At 46.1% G+C, this 22,862-nt stretch overlaps 1 protein-coding gene across 2 annotated transcripts in view; it reads right to left on the reverse strand.

The window, feature by feature from the left end:
* Window positions 1-4,765: 4,765 nt before the first annotated feature.
* The window catches only part of LOC118229082 (protein ECT2-like), a 33,985-nt gene continuing 15,888 nt past the window's right edge, over window positions 4,766-22,862 (reverse strand). The window contains exons 11-25 of one of the 2 annotated variants that reach the window (XM_035420767.1): window positions 22,700-22,762; window positions 21,875-22,097; window positions 17,574-17,695; window positions 15,904-16,023; window positions 15,703-15,771; window positions 15,136-15,246; window positions 14,594-14,690; window positions 13,930-14,011; window positions 13,657-13,735; window positions 12,348-12,467; window positions 11,110-11,248; window positions 9,123-9,277; window positions 7,502-7,609; window positions 7,111-7,215; window positions 4,766-5,559 (exon numbers count right to left, since the gene is read on the reverse strand). In XM_035420767.1, coding sequence (XP_035276658.1) covers window positions 5,470-5,559; window positions 7,111-7,215; window positions 7,502-7,609; window positions 9,123-9,277; window positions 11,110-11,248; window positions 12,348-12,467; window positions 13,657-13,735; window positions 13,930-14,011; window positions 14,594-14,690; window positions 15,136-15,246; window positions 15,703-15,771; window positions 15,904-16,023; window positions 17,574-17,695; window positions 21,875-22,097; window positions 22,700-22,762 — 1,683 coding nt within the window. In that variant the 3' untranslated portion in view covers window positions 4,766-5,469. Of the gene's footprint in view, window positions 5,560-7,110; window positions 7,216-7,501; window positions 7,610-9,122; window positions 9,278-11,109; window positions 11,249-12,347; window positions 12,468-13,656; window positions 13,736-13,929; window positions 14,012-14,593; window positions 14,691-15,135; window positions 15,247-15,702; window positions 15,772-15,903; window positions 16,024-17,573; window positions 17,726-21,874; window positions 22,098-22,699; window positions 22,763-22,862 lie in introns of both variants that reach the window. The other variant, XM_035420766.1, reaches the window with a different exon arrangement.

Genomic DNA, 22,862 nt, shown 5'->3' on the forward strand with positions numbered 1-22,862 from the left:
GCTGTAAGTACTGAAATTCCCAGGCCCAGGACAAAATTATATTATTCCTGAGCTTGGGACAATAATATGTACCAATAATATTTAATAGTTTACAGATCCCCTCGCCCCGTCACCACCTCCAGGGCTTGGGACAACATACCTAGTTGCCTCCCCCCAAATGGTGACCCTGATGTAAGCAATGGTCACAAATCTCAATTTTTTGGTACTAAGGAATTCAATCAGTATGGCAAGGGGGAAAAAAAGCCAAACCTGGCAAGCCTCAGGTGTCTCACTGGTAAACAAGCCAGAGTGCCGATAATGGCCAAGGAGAGGGACACAGCACTATATTTTAATATCGCGAGCCATGTCAGTAGAGGGGAGCGCTGTGACAGCGTGAGGGGCAGCTGGGGGATGCAGACGGTGCTGGAACTGACTGTTCCACACTGGGGTCTGACGACCCCACCGCGGGTCTGCACCGGAGGCCTGCTAAAGCCTGTTAGAGGAGGAGGAACGAAGGCTTCCCAAACACCAGGCCCCCCCATTGTCCAGACTATCAAGCCAAACCACCCTGGGCCCTCCTCTAATGGGTTCCATTGATTTGTTTTGAAGGGGAGGGGGGGAGGAGTTAATTCGAAAAGAAAATAAGTGCTTGTGATTTTTTGTTGTATTCCCCGGACGGTTCTTCCCTCGCGGATGGCTGTTCCAATGAACGCAGCATTCAGGAGACAGCACTGTGGTTTAGCTCTGAGGAAAAGAGGAGGTAAAAACCATGCCCAAACAGGAGTGGGTGAACAGAAATACAGCCTGGTACTTTTAAAAAAAGCAACTTTAAGACATTTAATGAAAAAAAGTATCTTAAATTGGGGTAGTATCTACAAAATGCTTCATTGTAATGGCCTTCATTTTGACCAGTGGTCATTCTTTGTTCTGGAAACAACACAGCATTCCAGTTTACCTTGCTACTGAGAATTTTATTGACAAATTAAAGCAGTTTGCACATTTTAATGCTGAACAGCAAAGAAAATCTGCTGACCCTGTGACTCTCCTGGACCACGGCTGATGGCCCCTAGTATAGATGCTTACATGCTAGGTCTTTAATGGTTTGCTTCTTCTAGATATGTACCAGTTCCTCTCATGGTAGGCAGAGGGCATTGAGGAAAAATGACAGACTTTCAACCCATCGTACTTCAACCCCATTTTAAAGAATAACGTTGCATGAGTGGGTTTATTTACATTCATTCCATTTCTTTTAACAGTGAAATCAGTCTAGGTACACGACACACTATGTGAAAGTGTGAAAACTCACAGTTCTACCTCTCTAAACAATTTTACCATGCCAATGTTTTAGCAATAACGGTTCCTTATTTTGTAATATGTGAGGAGGCAGAACAAGATTGGGAGGGCCTCACCTTTTTAGCATTTTGGAACTCCACAGACAAGAACTACAAAAAAGTCGATATGCTTCCCATGGCAAGAATCCAGTGAACAAAATCCATAGTTCTTTTTAGTCTCAAAAATGTACTAACTTGGGGAAACCTCGATAGAACCTCCAGTGCTTACTTAAACAATTCTCCAAAGGATTTATAGCTGTTGCATACACAAAGGTATTGTGTACAAAAAATTGTTAACTCCGGTTCATATAGATTCTCTGGAAAAAAATGAGTCCAACTACAAGCTTCTCTGACCAGTACTGGCCAAGCAGTCCCTCAATATATATAGCCTTGGAAGAAATCAGTTGTCTGTGTAAATATTTCTGAATAGGACAGTGAAAACAGCTTTGAATCCACATTGGAGGGCATGTTCAATGAAGTACTCGATCTCATTTTATAGATAGTCGGACGGAGTTGGCACAGTGGGTAAGGAACTGCGCTTGTAACCGAAAGGTCGCAGGTTCGATTCCCGGGTAAGGACACTGCCGTTGTACCCTTGAGCAAGGTACTTAACCTGCATTGCTTCAGTATATATCCAGCTGTATAAATGGATACAATGTAAAGTGCTATGTAAAAAGTTGTGTAAGTCGCTCTGGATAAGAGCGTCTGCTAAATGCCTGTAATGTAAATGTAGATAGCTAATGGATTTATTTTCTACAATATTGTAGACCTGCTGCTGCCAGAAGTTGTAAGGAGAGGGGGGCAGGGAGAAGGAGATGGGGAGGGGGGTGACAGACAGTGGGAAAGCCACCTACATTAAAGCATACTTCTACATATAGCTTATAGTATACAATATATAGAATTTTACACCTCTAAATACCCATAATAACAAGTGTCCTTTAAGAGTCTCCTAATGGCCTTTTTGGAATCCTGCCAAGACATAGCTCAAAATAAAACCATGCAGAATGCTCATTTTTGTGGCTGTGGCTGCATTATGTTTTTAAGCCCACCAGGCACAGCCAGAAAGTTTTGTATTCTCCCAAGGGCTACCTTTCAGAAGAGACCAGGATTATGCCTGTAGTCAAAAGAGTTCAAGAATAACAACCATTTTATTTTGGGTACATCATTTTCAGGCTTGTGTTAAAAAACCAGGGTGCTACTCTAGGGGTTAACTCCAGCTCCAGTCAGGACTGTAAAGGGCAACCATGAGAGGCCCTGGGTAACAAAACCGAATCTCAGGCAAATCAATATTTAATTGCAGGCATCTATTGCTTTTGGTTGTCTTCAAGGACACTGAAACATCATACTTTCTCTTCACAATAAAGAATCGACCTGCCATGCAGAGGTGCACATTGACTGTGTACTTGAATGGAGAATAGAATCCACAGAGGTCATGCAATTCAAATACATTTGTAGAATTTATGGCATTTTACCTCTACCTGTAATATAAGCTACACCAAATTGTGAGACCTGCAAAATGAATATTTGTGTGTGTGTGCATGAGTATGTATACATGCACATATGTATATATAACAAATAACCAAATTCATTTCCCCAATTTGATTAAAAAAAAGATCTCTTCAGTTGCAATGAAGCAATGGACTATTGATTTATAGAAAAAGCACTTCTCCAAAGGTGGCTTAACATCAGTGTCTTAACCTGTTGAGGCTGAGACCTAGCCTGCCCATTAAAAACCTAACCCAGCCCCAGGTTCTGGTCATTTCCCATCTGGACCATTGGAACTCCAGGTCTACACCATCAGAACCTGGCAGTGTATACAGGAAGCTGCTGCTCGCCTGATCTGCAGCTTCCCTAGGCAGAGCAATGCAACTCCCATTCTCATCTCTCGCTGCCGATATTAGCTTGCATCACATTCAAAACTTTGGTGCTAGCTGAAGGATCATACAAGACAAGTTACACGTGTCTATTCTGGTGGAATGAGCTTCCCCCTCTTGTCAGGACAGCAGAAACCCAGCCCATGTTCTCTTCTATCCTCCATGCACATTCTTTTTGAATTTCCTTTTGGGATATGATATGATAAAGGATATGATATGATAAGGGATTGTGATGAAGTAAAGCTGTGTAATGTTTATCCGATTATGTGCATGGCAGTATTTGACGGATTACACCTTTGATTACATTAATAATAGTTTAGTTAACAGCACACATTGATTATAAATAGGCCTTCTATCCATCCATCCATTTTCTAAACTGCTTACTTTTAGTCAGGGTTGGGGGGGGGGGGGGGGGCTGGCGCCTATCCCAGCATACTCTGGGTGTAAGGCAGGAATACACCCTGGACAAGCCACCAATCCATCACAGGGCCCCCACACCATTGACTCACTCATTTTCCCCGGAGGGGAATTTAGACACTCCAATTAGCCTAACCTGCATGTATTTGGACTGTGGGAAGAAACCTGAGTACCAGGAGGAAACTCACGTAGACACAGGGAGAACTGGCAAACTCCACGGAGAAAGGAATCAAACCCAGTTACCTTCTTGCTGTGAGGCAACAGCACTACTCACTGCACCACTGTGGCACCCTTCTTGGTGATACTGAAGACTAAGACTGATTTTCTCCACTTCTGAAAATTACTCCTGGATAAGAGTGCCTGTCCAATGACTGATGTAACTTCATCTTTGCACTAGCAGTCCAGGTGTAGGTATTGTTGGGTGTGAGATATAGGTGGAAGCAACCTAAATGTAAACAACAAAATCCGGAGGAACTTGTGGTCATTTGCGGCAAGTCGACTGTGCAAACCTGTCTCCATGACTGAAATAATCTGGGGTCTTTGGCGGTGGTGTAAAAAGAGTAGAAAACCAAGTAAAACTTGACAGCTTTGCAAAATCAACATAAGCCACTTTCTCCAAATGTCACTCAATGTACAGTACATGCACAGTTCAGATTAGAAAGGACAGGAATTCACAGTAAGCATTCAACTTGTCATCAACAAAAGTGGGGGAAATTCTTTTTGCAAATGGTGGATAGTGTCCAGCAGGAAATCCAAATCACTGTCAGAGGTATTACATTACTAACTCAGCCCGGTTCCTTCAGGTTTCGGACTGGTATATAAGATATACAAGATATATACTACAACAAGGTATATAAGTGTGCAAATGTATTCAATACATTTTTTTATAATTGTTTTTTTTTTTTTTTTTTTTGCAACTGGTGCCGTGCCACAGAGTCCGGATAACTGCATTAAGAAGTACCGTCAGTTTGTGGCTCAATAATAATTACAAAAACAAGAACACAAACATAGTGTGAAACCAATTTAAACAGCTATAAGATGAGGACATCTCTATATTGGTCTTGTCACTTCAGTTGTGAAGTAATGCGCAAATTACCCCCTCAAATGACTCTACTTATAATACTTAATGCCAAAGAACAAAATAGCATTCATTTTGACAGCCCATGAAAAGACAAACCACTAATTCTTTTATTCAAAAAGAGTAAAATATGTTTCAGCTGTAATTAAATTTCCACAACAGAAAAAAAAAAGGATTCATTTTAAATGACATTTTGGAGCTTATTTTTTTAACTCCTGACAGTAGTAGAGTTTCATGTAACATGCAAAGCAAGGCGTTTCCTTGTGTACACAGATGTGGGGCATCACATTGGACTGACAATCTCCCTAAGACAGTAACAGGTATTGCACATTGGTTAAAAATGATAACGTATAAAAGAGAAATTAATATATTAAAAGATATATTTTTAAATAAATACTGCTTACCTCACCTTTTGGCAATAAAAGAACAAAGACATTGATACTAGCAGGCTTATTCCCAATAAAGTTCAATATTCAATATTATTGTTAAAAGGGTTAGCTTGAGGAAAATATAATATGCTACAGCTATCAAAAGACAAAACAATTCAAAGACTAAAGCAGTCAGTTGATTGTGATGAACACAAAATTCATGTGGAAAGCAACAGTGGAACACTGAACACAAGACTTCAAAACACAGGACTGTGTTTCACGTTAAGGAATGGTGTTGGCTTGCCGGCCAACAACTTCCGACACCTACAAGACGCTATCTTCTGTACCACAGTTGATTATTAAATTGCATAATATACCGTAAACATATAAAACCTATTTAAATTTCCATGTTTCACATAGTATCATAAAAGGTGACTCGTAGAGCGACTGTAACTTAAGTATTTCCTCTCAAACACTGAAGGAAGGTCCACCATTGATGGAGAATGGAGGTCCTACAAAGAGAAGAGACAGAAAAGTAGCTGACAGAATCAACTTAACCTTCAAATTACAGTAGTCATCGCAACAATGGCTTCGCTCAAGCAAATAAGAAAGCGGTTTTGTTTTATTGTAACCGTTCAACATGGGGAAGCACAGATGAAAACTCTAAATGAGCCAGTAGTTTGCATACCTACGCACATGGAAATCTTTGTATTTTCAAGTGAAGGCAACTCCATTTCAAATAATATTGTAATGGTGATTATACTATTATCAGCTGAAATAGCTTTCACTTATTTTGACTTAGAGTAGCAGTGTTTGTGTCCCTCCTCGTCATTATTACATAACAATGATTTTTAGATCACACCTTTTTTCTGTTTCCTGGATTTTTTAAAAGAGTTTTAATGTTTCTTGGATTGAATATGAAACACCCTCAGTCTAGTTTCATTTTATTGCATATGCCCATAAAATGCACTTAAAAAAAGGCCAAATGCACTTGATAGATTAGGGTATGAATGACCGCAAATTAATTTATCCCCCTAATACTTACAAACATCTAAAATGAGAAAACTGAACACAAAGTGTTTTCATTCTTAAATGGTAAATGTATACACAAAAATACCAATCAAACTATGGCTTAGTACTGCAAGCATGGCCCATACAGTGTGGAATTTGCAAACAAAAAAAATGGCCAATGTAATTGACCTGGAAATGCAACTTTTGGTGATTTTTCACTTTATTATCAATCATAGAATATCAAATGATGTATTTTAATGGAAAATGATACACTAGTCAGCCCAAAGATTCTGACAAGCAAATTGCAGTGGGCAAAGTGTTTTTGGTTTACCAGAGAACCTTCGTGGCCATTTAGTAATGGAGCATTCACGCTCGCTAGCCTTTTTTTAGCAATGGCTGCAGAAGTCCACACAGTAGCAGTTTTCTGGAACCACCTCTTCCTTTTTGCGATAAAAGTTCAAGCAGACTAGGTTATATTTCACTAAAATACATTCGCTAATAAAGCCTCTGATACACTGCCTTTAGTTAACATTCCAGTTCTTTCCTTGCGCAAAGTACCTACATTTAATACACATCGTGTGGCTCGGTTCCTGTCCATTTAAAGCCATTGGGAGGCATTTTCACATACCGGCCACATAACTTTATTTCTGTAATCTGCATGGTATTACGGTTAAATAAATCGACAGCGTTCCTCCCTGCAATACAGGCAGGCTTATGGCCGAGCTCTGCTTTTTCGGCCAGTCACACGGTCCGCGAGGTCACCCGGGCCGCGCTCATAGGACGAGCCTGACAAGCGAGGCCACGAATGAATTCAGCGGATTCGGTCATCCGTAACGGTCTTCCCCCAATCACTCCACATCCACATCCACATCTCATTATGGGCAGCAGCCACGTGGCTCACACAGGAGTGCGAACTGAAACGCACCTGCTTTCACTCATACAAATACACACGCTGGCGGAAAATCTGCACGTACAGTTAGGCAAACAAACACACACACGCACGCATGCACACGCACGCACACGCACGCACGCACGCACGCACAAGCACTTACAGAAATCTCGTTCCTCCTCTCGTGGCCGCCCGCACATCCGCTGGCCGTGAGGGCCCTCTGGAGCTCCCGTTTGGGCATTTTGTTCAAGGAGAGCGCTTTGGTGACCTGAAATGACCACGCACACACACATCTGAGCGCTCCACGCCGCCCGCTTTAATGAAAATCAAACCGGGGCGGCGTCTCTCCGACGCGCGGGAAGCGCGGTCAATAAACGTCCGCGCGGAGGAGATTAGCTCCGCTAATGGGGCCGTCAACGATTTCTCTCGCTATTTAGTTATCCGCTTCGCCCATTATCGTTTGCGCAAGCCTCAGAGTTCCGATCGACGCGGAGGGTCCCCGCCTCGGTCGTGTTTTTTTATTTATTTTTTTCCCCTCTCAAAGCGGCGCTCACCTTCTTGGACGTCTTCTTGATGGCCCGGGACGCCCGGCTCAGCGTGCTGTCCATGTCCTTGGTGCTCACCTGGAGGGAGTCGGGGTCGGCGCAGCGAATCAGCACGTCCTGCGCCGAGGGAGGAGGGTGAATATACGGAGGGGGGGGGGGGGGGGGCTTCGTTTTTTGGTTTTTCCCCCACAACGAAAAGTTAAGACGTAACTCTAGACGTAACTGCCGTCGGGAGCGGCCGGGGACTGCCTGCCGTTTCGAAACGCAGCGGGAGTCGCTGAAGTAATAAGGACTGGGAGCGGGGTGGGACGCAACCATCGCCCGGAGGGTAACCGCGACGACGGAAAACGGAGTAAAACTCCACAGACGACTAACGCCAGCTGTTATTTGTAGACGCTACCTTGACGTTTTTATTACAATTCTTCCGAGACTTAAGCGCAATAAAGGCAGACCGTGCCTGCTGAGGAGAGCAGAGGCGCGCGTTAATCTCTGAAACGTTTAAGATTCCAGTTCCACACGCACTCCGCAGTGTACAGTGTGTGTGTGTGTGTGTGTGTGTGTGTGTGTGTGTGCACATGTTTCTCGTCGCTTGCGTGCATGTGCGAGTTAGGGCTGGGCAATATACTGCAACGATAATCATCAAACACAATAACAATCATCGCCTTGATAATTAACTCATGCAATAAGGATCAAACAGCAACATTGCCTTTCCTTTTTGTCTTTTTCTTTTTAATTATAACCGATGTGGTAGTAAACATTCAAACAGAGGCTGGGGAGAAAAAAGCACATCACCAGTATTATCTATTGGGTGCTGATAAGACAGCCAATCAGCAGTAAGACCTTTCAGCTTCCGTATGACGGGGAAAAAAAAAAAAAAAAAAAAAAAAAACGCTTCACAGGATCACATAGCTGTACGACCTTGCTGTTGATTGGCCGTCTTATCAACACCCCCATAGATAACAGCGGTGACCTTTTCTTTCCTCTGGAAGCATTTCACACATCCTCTGAAGTTTGGATTTTTACTACCGCGTCAGGTATAAATAAAGGGAAAAAAAGACGAAAAAGAGGCAATACGCCACACGGTGGCGATGATCGTTATTGCATTTCATAATTATACCAAAAGTATGAGGACACCCCTTGGTCTTGGGCTGCTTTTTATGGCTCGGGCTAGGCCCCGTAGAACCAGTGAAGGCCTAATAGCCCAATCAGTGCCCACCCTCATTAATGCTTTTCTGGCTGAAAGGAAGCAAACCCCTGCAGCCATGCTCCAACATCTAGTATAAAGCCTTCCCAAAAGAGTGGAGGTTGTTATAGCTGCGAAAACCAACTCCATATTAGTGGCTGTCATTTTGAATGAGTTTCTGGATGTCGAGTGTCCGCAAACACTTGGCTGTGTAACGTATCTTTGCGGCATATCGCCCAGCCCATGCACGAGTGCAAGCGAGTGTGGGCGAATTGGTACACACACGCGAGTTTTCGTGATAGTACGTGCGCGAGTATGTGTGCGCAAGCATCAGAGTGAACGTGCTAGAGTGCGGGTGTGTGACCGTAGCTACACCCCGTTCCGCTACGCCCCGTTCCACCCCGTCCCATCCCCGCGGTCGCTCGACGGCCGTGGGGGTCCTCTCACCGCGTCGGCCCTGCAGATGGTGTTGGCCACCTGCCGGCACAGCGTCCGCAGCCAGGGGGCCTTCGCGGCGTCCGCGGCCGCCAGCTGGAAGCTGAAGAGCTGGTGGTCCTGCTCCGTGGGCAGGTGGACCAGCAGGGCGAAGGCGTTCTGACACTCTGTACCCCAGACACAGAGAGAGAGAGAGAGAGAGAGAGAGAGAGAGTCACCCCAAAGACAAACCAGCCTCTTACACCAACTAAGTTAACGGTGGTCCCCAAACCACCACAGTCCACTTAATAAACTAATAACTTTACTGTGACCCACCCCTGTAAAATGCAAACAACTGCACACACACCAACAGATGCACAGCAGGTGATTAGTGTGCTGGTTAATTATACTGGTGTGAACATTTTTTGGAAAACGTTACAGTATGACTCCCTGTTTGGAAGCCACTGAACTAGATCAATCTACCCAACGTTGCGAATTTTAGATCATTGCAGTTACAGCAGTAAAAAGTCAATGCATTCATTTAAGGACAAAAGCCCATCTTGTTAATTTGTTTTGTTTTGTTTTGTTGATATTCCATACTTTCTGTAGGTGCTCCCCCAAAGATCTCTGCATTTTCTCAGTGCAGTACAAAAATACTGAGCATTTCTGGTCGTTTAACAAGTCTGTTAGGCATTTACTCATGGGCTCTCACCCTGAACTTAAAATGACTCATTCAGCGGTCATAAAGCAAGTTCAAATCCTCTCGCGACACACGGTCCAGTTAATGAACGCCTCTGATTCTTTTCGTTCAGAATGTGCAGCCGCCCTCGCCGTGTTCATACAGAAGACTTTGTGTAAGGCTCAGCTCCTCACTCCGCAATAGAATTCAGGTCAGGCAAAGTCAGTTAATACGGGGTTGACCCCTGACCCCACCCCCCCACCCCCCCGAGGCTGCCTTTCATTTAGGCGACCATGGAAAGCAAACAAAAAATAAAGCCGACTCCCCCGGTTTCAATGGAGAAAGAGGAAAAAAAAAGAAAAAAAAAACAGGGCCATTCTCCAGAGGTGTCGGCCTTGCATCTCCAGCTACAGACACAGCAGTGCGGGTACAGAACAGGGCCGTGTGAAGCAAGGCTGCTGAACGTACGTTAACAGGATAGGACGAGTATCAGCAGTAATACTCGAAACGTCGGCCAATCCACTTGGTATTGAAACGTACCGGAAATGGGCCATGCGAGTCTCTACCTTCAAACACCGCATGACGCGAAAGCAGCGCCTGTAATGAATTAGACGGAACTGCCACGCTAATCGCCTAGCCGACGTGACGGTCGCATCATGGCTTTGGCTACGTTTTAGCGCGATCTCGGCGCGCTCGCTAACGCCGCCGGATAAGGATTTCCCCCGAAAGATTAAGGGAGCGGCGGGCTAATGAAACATCGGCCAACGCCGCCGGGACATAAAGAGTCTGAATTGATGGCCGCCGAATCGGTTAAAAACGGCCATTCGTTTACAGCCGCGGCGCGGTTGGGATGCTAATTAGCTTCCGAGGGGGAAAGATAATGGAGGCGAGAGATTAGGAGACGGATCGCCCCCGCTGCTATTTGTTGACTGTTAGGCCTCCGAGAAGAATTCTTTTAATCTCATATATACGGCGACTGCGTTCATCCGGAATTTATGCGATCCTCGCCACGGCAACCATCGCGAGCCACGCAGAAGAAGAGAAAAAAGCGTAATTCCCGGTACTTGAGTTGTTGAGTCGAGCCCCCCCCCAACCCGCAAACCCCACCCCCTATCCCCCGCCCCACGCCCCCACGCACCTCAAGTGGCACTGCAGCCAGCCTCTCTTGAATATTTGGCTGAAGTGTATCTTGGGAAATTAGTCTGCACAAACACACGAGGCCAACTAAGGCCGTCGGCCGACAGAGACGGCGGCGAACACGCGCCGAGTCTGACAGCCGTGCTCTAAGGGGACCCTGCCCCTCGGGCAACGGGAACCCGGAAGCGCTCCCCCAAAACCCACCTTCCGTCTCCCGCAGGTCCAGGACCCTCCTAATCTGGGACAGGGGCATGAGGGCCACGTGTTTCAGCGGGGCGGGGGCGTGCGTCTGGCTCGACGGGCCCCGGAATGTTCCGATCCCCCTGTGCCTCTTCCTGGCGATCTGGGGGGGGGGTGGCCAGGAGAGCGTCATGGTAACGGCCCTCCCGCCCACGCCACTGAGCATACTCGTTTGACACCACGACTGGGGTCAGTCGAACTGTACTAGTTTAACAAAACAGTTTAACAGTTTAACATTCAACCAAATAAATGACTCTTTGCAACAAGTAACAGCTTACGTATGAAAACATCGTGCAATATATACAGTCTGTATATACATTAAACTTGGGTCAAATATCTATTTGAAATACAGTCTTTAGATTCCAGGAGAGAGAGGAAAAAATAAAAAATAAAAAAAAAATAAAAGTCCTCCTACATCCCTCACAAGCCTTCCCCCCGTTAAGAGTGTGGGCGAGGTGAGGGGGAGGGGGGCTGTAGGGGCTGTGGGGGTGGGGGGTGCGTCAGGGGACTGGAGCGAAGGCGTGATGATCAATAAGGTAAACAGTCTCATTCATTAGCGGGTCCGGTGCTGACCCGGATTCTGGAACACCGCGGAATATAAAAGGAGAGGCTCTCCTCCCCCCCCCCTCCACCCCACCCCAGGGTACGGGGGTGGCCGCGAGCGAACGATTAAGAAGCTCGCGTGGGGCAGGGGGGAGGCGGGCGGGCAGGCGGGGGGGGGACACTTCGATTTCTCCCCCCCCCCCCCGCCTCCGCTCATTACCTGGTGGGGCCCGACGCTGCCGATTCGGGGTGACATTTCGCCGGCAGCCCCGCTCGGCTCCCGCATAATGCCACGCGGCTAATTAGCCGCCTCACAATAGCTGCACAAGCAATTCGCCGCGCGCTCATAAATAATTAATTGTCCCGGAAAAGTGCTGCACTTTGGCCATTGGATTTCCTGCATTGAGCGGGCTTTGCAACCAGATGAACACTGTGCACTTTCACATGTGGGGTTGGGGGTGGGGTGTGGGGTGTGTGGGGAAAGGGACAAGAGGTAAAAACGATGAGTTCAGAGAAAGGGTGAGCCACTGATACCCCCCCGACAAGACAGATCAGCGAAGCAGTGCCGCTGAAGCAATGCCGCCGCGCCACGGCGGAAAGGCTTCCGGGAGGCCCGCCCCGGTCGGAGCGGTTGGCCGCGCGGCCGCTGAGCGCCGCACCTCCAGGCAGTCGCTGAAGAGGAACAGGGTCACGTGGTCGCCTCGGTCGCAGGGCCGGTCCCCCAGGGCCACCGTGTCCACTCTGCCGACCAGGCTGCGGTGCGAGGACAGGAGGTTGGCCTGCGGGGGAGAGACGCGGAGAGAGATTATCGGCCCCCGATCCTGCCTTTAGAAAGAAACAGAGCTGGCCTGGGATCAGTTTTGTCTTTCAGCTCATAATGGATAAGATAGGAATATGCCCAGGGCGAGTCGGAGCCCAGATCAGGGCCCCCAAGCCGAGACAGTTCATTAATACGGGTGCTGATCTAGGATCAGTTTGACTTTTAGGCCGTAACAGATGAGGTTAAGATATGGACAAGGGAAACGTTAGCCCGTATTAATGAAGCTAGATCCTAGAGCAAGGTCACTGATCTAGGATCAGTTCACCTTTCAGGTCATAATGTATGAGGCTAGGATACAAACATAGAGGGAACCTGATCTTAGTTCAGCGCTCGTACGGCAAGACAGTTTATGAACAACCCGCCCCCCCCCCCCCCCCCCCCACATTACTCAAAGGCAGTTTCAGGCTACCAGCAGCAGCACCACGCACGAGGGAGGTGGGCCTTTCATTTGCCGCCCTTTCTCCAGAGTCCGTGCCCGTCGCCCCGAAAGCCCCCGGGTTCGCTCAGAGGAACACCCCCCCCCCCCCCTCCCCGCGCGCGCCGGAGCACCCGAGTTTCGTGGAACGACACGAGAGCTTTGGACTTTGGAAGAGCACACCCTTCTCCCCCTCCTCCCTCTTTCGTCGCTTCGAAACCCCGCTCCGGAGAGAACGCCGATATCTCAGTCTCAAAAAAAAAATATTTTTTTAAAAAGCTACACGATGCCCGCCTTGGGCCGGAGTGAGAAGGCGAAACGAATATGCAAAAGGTTGTACGTTCAGGAAATGGCGAACGACCTAAAAGGCCGAGCGCTCGGCCGAGCCTCAGTGCAGCGGGGTTAATTTCCACTCCGACTGGACAAATTCAAGAAGGGAATTCAATTAACCGGAAAGTTCTCGCGGAACAATTTCTCAGCCCGCGAACCGAATTTCAATTCGCCCGGCGAACGAGCCGACAACGGAATTAACCTCGACCCCCCGAGCGAACCGGGTTTGTCGGCGCGAACGCGCACGCGGGCGGCCAAACGGCGGCTCCCGGCAGCGAGCAAACGCGCACGACGCGCTTCATCTGCTGAAAGGCATACGCGTTAGACCGGGGTATTAAAAAACACACACACACACACACGCATGTATAATATATTCACACGCCCGCCTGCGCGCTTAGCTTACCGGGCAGCCGTCCACTTCGTAAACCACGTCGAAGATTTGCTTCTGTCCTTCGGTCTTCCTCTTGTCCTCGTTTATGTGTCTGAAAGACGAGCCAATGTCAAGCGTAATTAGTTTACGTTACGTAAACCGCTCGAATTTGCCGATGCTGACAGCAACTGGAAAACGCAAACACACAGGCTTCCTCTCTCTGCACGAGGCAAAAAATAAATAATAAAATAAATAAAAAAAGATTCCAGCCCGATTTCTAAATTTCCCGAGCCGGTGTCCTCTTACGTCATGACCTCCTTGAGCGATTCGACGGCTTTTTCCAAGGTGACCTTGTCAGGGTTGTCCTCCGGAGTGTGCTTCTTTATGTCTGGCAGAGGAGGAGAAACAAGCGTGTGAACATGCATGCGCACACAAACGTACAATATATAACAACGCACAACACAATCACTTTCTCACACACACACGCCCCCACACGCGCACACATTCTAAATAACAAGCACAGTATACACACGCCAAAACCCTGAACTTGGACTTATTTTCTAAAATCTTTTTAAGCGGCTCATCTGTGGGTGTACACCAGATGCAGTTAATTAAACTGACATTTACTTATGACCTCTGCTTCAGTCTAAAACTCGTATACCGTTCCGTAGATAGCAGGCAGCACATCTTTTGGAATGTAGCAGCGGGAACTGCGCTGCAATATTGGACGGCGAGGAACATAAAGTTTATTCCTTTGCGCTCGGGGATCAAGGGGAAGGCATCACCGGCGTCCCGGGCGCAACAGGAAGTGACATCGATCAGGAGTTATTAGAGGCGCCGACGAGGCGAAGGTACGCCGGGCGGGGGGGAGGGGGGGGGCGTGAGGCCCGCTCCACTCGCGCGCGCGGAGTCCTTGAGCTCCGCTGCGTTCCCGAAGGGGGGGGGGGGGGGAGGGGAGGGGGGGGCTCACCGTTGAGCAGGAGCACGACGCTAGGCAAGCGCTGCACCGGGCGAATCAGCAGCTCCGCCAGCGTCTGTCGCCCACACTCCGGCTTCGCCTGGTTGATCTGGAGATATAAAAAAAACAAGCCCGCCGTGACTCATTCGCACCCGCCGCCGGCCCGGCCCCACCTCCTCCTCCTCCTCCTCCTCCTCCTCCACCACCACCACCGCAGCCGCAGCGACTGAGCGGGGGAAAAGAAGAAAAAAAAACCCCCCGCCTACCCGACACGCGCTCTCGCTTCCGTTCGGCTGGACCGCAGCGCGCTCCCTCCGCCGAGAAGCAACTTTCGCTGTGGGTTTTAATTTTCTTTTTTTACAAGGCCGGAGGAACTCGCCCGCCAAAGCAATTTAAGGAAGCGAAAAACGAGAAGCGAACGAGAGAAAGACTAACGGCGCCGGGACAAAGTGTTGAGGTTCAGGAGGGCAGTTAAAATGTGTGGAGGTCTACCGCTTGATGCGCAGGGGCTAATTGGAATTGATGTGTTGAGTGATGGATGCGAGAAGTGGCACCTTCAGGAAAGCGTGGAACCTTGGTTTCAACCGCTCGCATCTCACAATGGTCTCTTTGCTCATCTCGAAGAAGTTGATAAACTGTGGGTAAGCCTTTGCCAAGTCCTTGGACTGTGAAATGAACAGGACAGAGAACAGCAGAGAGAACCGATTTAAAAAATTTGACACGAAATCTTACTGAAGGATTCATTAAATATGGCTAGTTTGTGATTATAAAGTTTATTTTTTCATTACACTTAATCCTTCACCTCTTCACACAATATTATTGTAAAATACCACATGTTGTCTTGATTTATTAAAACCATTTTCCAAGTCTCTGTGATACTCACATCTGCAGTTATAAAGCTTTAAATAGAACACTACATAAATAGTTGAGGATTGGCCAGATTTACCATCTGTGCAAAGGGGTTAATAAAGCTCAGTGGTGTATATATAGTATAGTAAGCGAAAGTACACATTAGAATTGGCAAGCTTAATCAGTTTCTTCAACAAAAAAAAATATATATATATATAACAAAAGCAGAGATACGAGATAAATACTTTAGAGCAATACATCATTATACTTACATATTTCAGAATGATATCCCCAACACTTTTCTCTTCAGACCAGTCAATGAGCAGATTCTCCAGATCTGCCTAGCAAACACATCAATTCATTATTACACAAACAACCACTATACACATTGATATGACTGCATTTAATTGACTTATTTAATGAATTTGAAAATGATCAAGAACATTTAATATAGATTTTTTTTTTTTAATTACCTTTATCCTTGTATGCACGTCATATATATCAGGGATACTACCAAAAATGGTCTTGATTTCTTCCTGGGCCAGAATTGGGCCTCCGACTTGTCCTTCTTTCTCCAGCGGAAGCTTAAACAGCTAAAGATAAGGTGCATTTCAGACAATTACACAGACTGTATTTTTAAAAGCCTTTTTATGTTTCGTACTTTTACCGCTAATGCTCCCTTTTTATAAGGCTGTTGCAATTAGCAGTAATGAAGTGCCTGTAATTGTGTGAGTTCGAGCTATAGCGATGGCCTTTGAAAGTTTCGGTCTCTTTAGCGAGAGCTTAGAATTATGGGATTCTGTCACTGCCAAAAATAAGTTACTGAATGCACTTTGTTGTGTCTCTTTGCCATACGAGCATTTAAACCTTTAATACTAACAAAGAGGTGGTATAAAACAATGCTAATTGTACCCGGCTTGGAAATTATACTGCTCGATATCTCATAACTGTATTCTTAGCACATAAAACAGTGCAATTACAAGCTCTTGAGTTGTTGCCGCAGTATCACTTTTGGTTGGAGACTCAGCAGGCGAGCCAGGTAATGGCGATTCACTGATCAGGGGGATTGCGGGGGGGCTCGAGTCGATTGAGTACGCGAGACGGACGAGCGACAGGCCCAGTCGCTCCCATTGCTGGTCAAATCTCTCAGGCCTTCGTCTCAGCCACAGTTCAGGGCAGTGTTTCTCAACCGTGGTCCTGGAGAACCACTGTGTACGCTGGTTTTCATCAAAGCCAATCCATTGATCAATTAAGTTTGTTGAGAACGAGTGAAAAAAATTCAACCATAACTGTGTGGTTACATTTATTTTTACACAATGCAGGTTTGGCTTGCTGGCATTTGTTGTCAGTAAACTCCATTCCTTTTACAAAGACAGTTTCAGGTTTGCACACTCAGCAAATTGGACAACCGATTTCACCTGTCACTTTCCACCTGAATCAAATAAAAACAGAACCTCTTTCAGTTAGAATCATTTGCCATATAGTACACACAGCACAGTAAATGAAAGCATGAACTGGTCTAACTGATTTAAATTCCCAGGATGTGAATATGGGATATATATGATGGAAATAGCTATGCCCTAAAAAATAATGTGGCTTCAAGAGGCTAAATCGTACTTCAATAGAATAGTAAAAACTCTGATTAGGAACAGTTTGCACCCAATTACGAACAGTTAGCAGCTCATTACAATACAGAGCTTGTTACAACGGTTGAAACAAAAACCACAGTGGGTCCCCCCAAGACCCGGGTTGAGAAACTCCGATCAAGGGTACGTTCACAGTAACCAAAATACGGTTGCAAGTCCTCTTTTTAGAGCTTCATACAACATGTTCAAGTTCACACGCAAGAATGGGAGCAACGACCGCAACAGTTAGTCAAGTCTGCTAGAAGCAGGTAGTGAAACTGCTCTTTTAGGCCAGTCAATATGCAAATGGGCGCGTGTACGAACGGAAACTGCATCTGACTGCTGGGAGCACACAGTGGACAATTCGCAATAGCTGGTTAGCATCACTTCATGTGTGGCATGCATGAATTGTTCACCATTCTGTCCATTAACCGTGTGAGTTGGAGACAAATACAAACGTGCACTTCTGGGAAGTCGTTATATTATACGCTACTGTAGCCTGTGTCCAAGCTGCGCACCTGTAGGATGGAGGTGAGGATGTCCACGTAGTTCCTCTCCGTCTGGTACAGCTCCTTGGAGACCTGCCACCTCGCCGACGTTTTCGCGGGGGCGCCGCCGTTTTTCGAAGGCCTGGAATGTTCTGCAGGGGCCCCAAGCGGCACCGGAGAAACTAGTTAGCGCTTTTGAGAAGAAATACCGTCAGGCCGGGCTTGAGAAAGTGCACTGGTTAATGATAAATAAAAAACAGCCAAGCACTTCCCCCCTATTCATCTTTGTCGAGCCCTCATAACAGTTATGCCCATGAGAGCATTTTCCCGGAAAATGTTTTGTCTGGAAAATAAATGGCAAACACTACCGAACAGTGTGAGGGCCTTGTTGCGGTACATTTTATTGCATTATTCCTTTATCAGATGTCCTTCTACAGGAAAACACTCAAAGATCCATTTTACATAAGTATTGATTTATACACCCAGATACTTACCGATACGTTTCGCTTTTTGTTTCTAAAGCATTTGGTGCTCTAACCGCTATATTACCCCTCCATTTTGTTTCAGCGTTTTGCTCTGTTGTATTAGCATTGCACTGCTCAAGGCTCAGTGGAACACTCAAGTCAAAATACATCATTTGATATGCGACATAATACACAGCACTGTATAAAGCATAACAGAGATGTGTGAGGGCAATGCTTCCAAGCTAAGCCCCCCCCAGTTCCCGACTGCTGATGACTTAAAAGGAACTAGGGCAGCTCCAGGCTGTTTCTGTTAGGCTCTAGGCTAAATGTGATTTTAAAAGCGACCTTATCAGTCAGAGCTAACAACTCAGACATACAATAAACTAATTATAGATCTAATTACTTCCTTATTGCGGCTCAACTTCCTCTTTAATTACAACAATCTACTAGTTCACTAGTTCATTTTTGGCTGGACCGCAACAGCGGGGCCAGCCCTACAAACGTGAATGTCTGTGACTGACTGAGTGAGTGAGTGACTGAGTGAGTAATGAAGTTACACCATTGGTCGGCCAGATCACGTGTGTTAGGTCCAGCCATATACTAGGTTTTGACCTGGTCTTGTTATTCATTTGTAACTTAGGTGACGGTGACTGAGCCTACATTAGAGGTATAGGTGAACGGCTCATTTCCATATGTAGTTCTTAGCAGGCTAGCTACCGCTCCCTCTGACTGCGACGTGGGACTTCTCATTCAGACTGCCGCTCACAATGAATGAACGTTTCGACTTGCTCTGGACAGCTGGAGTCCAATTCTTCAAAGCTCCGCAGGAACGGTGATGGCTTATAAACATCTGCCTTTCATTCTGTTCCAAAAATTCTCTGGGAACTCATCGAGGATCAGTGGCACTAAAACAAAGACGCTGTATTAAAAGGAAGCCAAACCCAGGGCTCTCCAACAACAGCCTTGCCCTGGAGAAGGGCTCCCAGCTCCTGTAGGCCTGCATGTTTAGGGGTAGACTGCATCTCGCCGATGAGAGCAATTTGGTCCAATTCAGTTTTTCTGAAGGGAAATATTGGCCATATATGCAACAATACATGATGTTGTTTGTTAGTTACATATGAATGTATTCCTCATTGTCTAAGACAACTTTCCCAACATTTGTAGGACCCAGCTGCTCTGAGCATTGCTAGGCCAATGAAGAAAAGCATTATGGGAGGGAAATCAACTGAGCTGGGGTACTCACTAGCAACCATCCTCTCCTTCTCTCACCAACGTTTCCGTTCCCTGTTCTTCCTCCTCCTCTTCCTCTACAAATAGGCCTGCATGCAAACAATGCTACATCCATTAGCTAGGCTGCAGCTCTCTGCATTGGGGAAAAAGACCTCTTTATTTTGTTCTATGAGGGGCATTAACCTTGGTATAGCAGATATATACCAATTTCCATTTTGTCCTATGAGGATATGGGCAAAAATAAATAAATTGTTTTTTTCTGATGTTTGGGTGGTCCCCTACACATATCATGCTATTTTGTAGTAATAAATTAATTGTGATGACATTGTTAAACAAACAAAAGTTTTTTGATTCAACAACTGTCAAATGTGACATCAGTCAAGCACCACGTTTCCTGATAATCAGGAAACACTGGGTCACGTGTTGGCAAAGTTGAGCGTGCATACGCACCGTCTTGCTTCATTCTATTCGTTCACGGCAGTGCATCGCGAGACCGTTAAACCGCAGAATCTTTCAGAACGGATATCATAGTCGTTGGAACACCTAGGCCGCTATGCGACCAGCAGGGAACAATCATAGGTCTCGCGAAAATATAACGGGGGGGGGGGAAATAAAATTCATTTTTTACCGCATTTCTACTCCCCTTACACTTCAATACGGCCGCAAAAGCCCTTCGCCGCTGGTTGCCCATTTCGTCGCCACGGCGAAGGCCTGCGGTTTCCAAATGGAAATGGGGAGCGTCGTGGTGTTGACAGAGGCTGGCAGGGCCCGCGGGCCCACGGGGCAGTGAGCAATTCCAGCACACTGAGCATGAGTGACTCCTCCGGAGTGAAAAAGGAAACACCGCCCGGCCTGCTTGCACTTCAGAGGACACGGACACTCGTCTGCATTCCCCTCAGCTCAGCTGACCAAGGAGCACCAATGCAACTTCTCAATAGCGGGAAAATAATTTTGAATATTCGGATAAAAACGTATTCCAAAAAAATTATAATAATTCCAATAATGGCTACTAATTCTTTAAATGGTAGCCTTGACTGCCGGGATGCTCTCTTTTGAGCTTCGGGACAGTCAATCCTGCAATCATGGAAGGTTTGAAGACATTTTGGCCAGCCTCTAGTTGGTCGTGAAGAGAGTTGTTGACATACCATACCATAAGTGAACTATCCAGTCTGAACTGCCATCATTTCAAATGCCTAATCTTCACAATGTGACATGCAACAGAGAGGAACAGTGTGTTTTGATACAGGCAATTTTCTCATGATCTATACAGTGTCACATGATCTATACAGTGTTACATTGTTACAATGCTGGGCTGCTCTGTTGTTCTTATTAGACAGCCGATACGTGCTTTCTCTCTCCCCTCTCCAATCATCCACTCCTCTGGCAATTAAAAGACACTCAGAGGCTCTTATCTATGCACACAAATCTAGGGTGTCGGGGTGTCTCTGCTCCTGGAAGGTTTTATTACCCCTCTGTAGGAAACACCAGAACACAAATCTGCTCAGTGTCAGGGCCCAGCACCCCATAGCACTGGGCTATAATCGCCTCATGGGTTTGAATGCCCAATCTCTGTCATTGTGTCGAAGAAATTCATTTTTTCATCCACGTAGGTAATGGTCGGCAAGGCCAGCCAGTTTGGTATTGATATTTTTGAGGGTGCTACCAGAGAAAAGAGCAAAGATCTATGTTGTATGACTAGCCTTGAGGCAGAGTCATACAACATTATTTGCATGAGAATGAAGATTTCAGTACTGGCTAGACTTTTCTTTTATTATTATTTCCAAATGTCACCTTCGCCGTCAAAAGCAAGAGGAAATCTGCCATTTCGGTTAGAGGAATTCAATAGCTAAGCTAATCGCCACCTAATTCAATGGGTCTCTTTAAACACAGACTGAGGAATAAAAGTCTTTTGATAATATTATTGAGTTTAGTTCTGCTTTCAGCATCTTAAGGTTACATTTTTTTACGAATAGTCATTTCATAAATGGACCTGACCCACGCCCACCCCTTCAGTGCTTCAACTCAGAGGTTTCATTTTTTGAGTTGTTTTAGAGCGGAGGAAACTTCTCTTCTTTTGTTTTGTGATAGTTCCTTGGTTGTGTGTCTGTTCTAATATTTCCCTCTACCTCATTTTCTTTTGTTCCTGTTGGACACTGAAGTTGGACGGGTATTCTCTAGGTTTGGGTCACTGGTCTCTAATAGGCCAAATATAAGATTGAGTTTGACTTGCCTTGAAAAGATTTAAATTAATATTATTATCATTTAAATAATAATTAATCATTTAAAAAGTCCAATACTTTAAGACATGTATGGCATTTACTAGTTTGTTGCTTGTTTTGCTTGAGCTATCTGTTAAAGGGGGACACTTATCAGTAGACTGGGTTGTAACCAAAGTGCCAAAACCAAAACCATGAACAGATTCTGCTTGCCCAACTGCCTCCAATCAGAGCAGCACCTAAGTGATATCCCCATTTGGATAATGAAATAAACGACTGACTATTAGTTAATTAGCAAAGCACATGCCTGGATGTTAAGTGGATCTACCCTGGAGTGTGAACTTTGTCAGGCTGAAATATAGTGAAGTTATGAGGCGCGGTGTAAAGGGAGCACAGCGCAGTGTGTAGAGCCGTGCCTGACCTCTAGGGGCGCCGCCGGACTCCGGGGTGTTGGAGACGTCCAGCAGGGAGCCAGCGGACGCCGGGCGCTCCAAGGAGAGCCTCTTGCAGGGCGGGAAGGCGGACGCCTCGGTCTCCCTGGTCAGCTGGGCCAAGGCGTCGCGGAGGCGGCGCTTCTTGTGATGACCGCGCGGCGTGTCGAGCGACAGCAGGGACGCGCACTTCTGCATGATGGGGCTGCCCGGCTGAGACAGACAGGCGGGGGGGGGGGGGGGGGGGGGGGGGGGACATCGCCTGTGACTTCTATTGAACGGCTTATTGAACATTCGAATCTGTTTAGTTCGGTACCTATAAATGCAGTGTGTGTGTGTGTGTGTGTGTGTGTGTGTGTGTGCGTGTGTGTCCATGCATGTGTGTGTGTGTACATACAAATTCTTTCTGGTATGCAATATTTTCAGAAAAATGACACAAAGATAGAGTACGCTGTGTAACTGAAATATTACACTGAAATATATGCATGTGTCATTGTGTGTATACCAGCCAGCCACGATCATACGGGGTAGCCATTACATTAAATTCTAAAATATAATAATGTTGTTTGTTGACTGAGGCAAACAGCAAGAATCAGTCAAAAAAGAGAAAAGCTATTTTTTGTATACTTCACAATATTCCTTTTACAGGCTAGGCAGGCCATTTAAAAATGTAAGGCATGATGTACTGTGAATAGACATGCTACAGATTTTCACTGAACATTCAAATCCCAAGGTGATCAAGTTCTACTAAATGGTTCATGTATTCAATGTCAAATGATACATTTTCAAACTTGATGCACAAAAGGCTGTTTTACCTTTTCGTACAGATACATCGATTCCTCTGCTCTGGCATCCATCTGTATACAGCCCCAGAACCACTGTGACAAGAAAAAAAACACATATTATAAGCCGGAGGATTTTCACATCAAAATACTTCTTTATGGATGATTTGCCATTCTGAAGACAAATGGAACAGAC

This window comes from Anguilla anguilla, chromosome 6 (genome assembly GCF_013347855.1).
Source record: "Anguilla anguilla isolate fAngAng1 chromosome 6, fAngAng1.pri, whole genome shotgun sequence".
Lineage (NCBI taxonomy): Eukaryota > Metazoa > Chordata > Actinopteri > Anguilliformes > Anguillidae > Anguilla > Anguilla anguilla.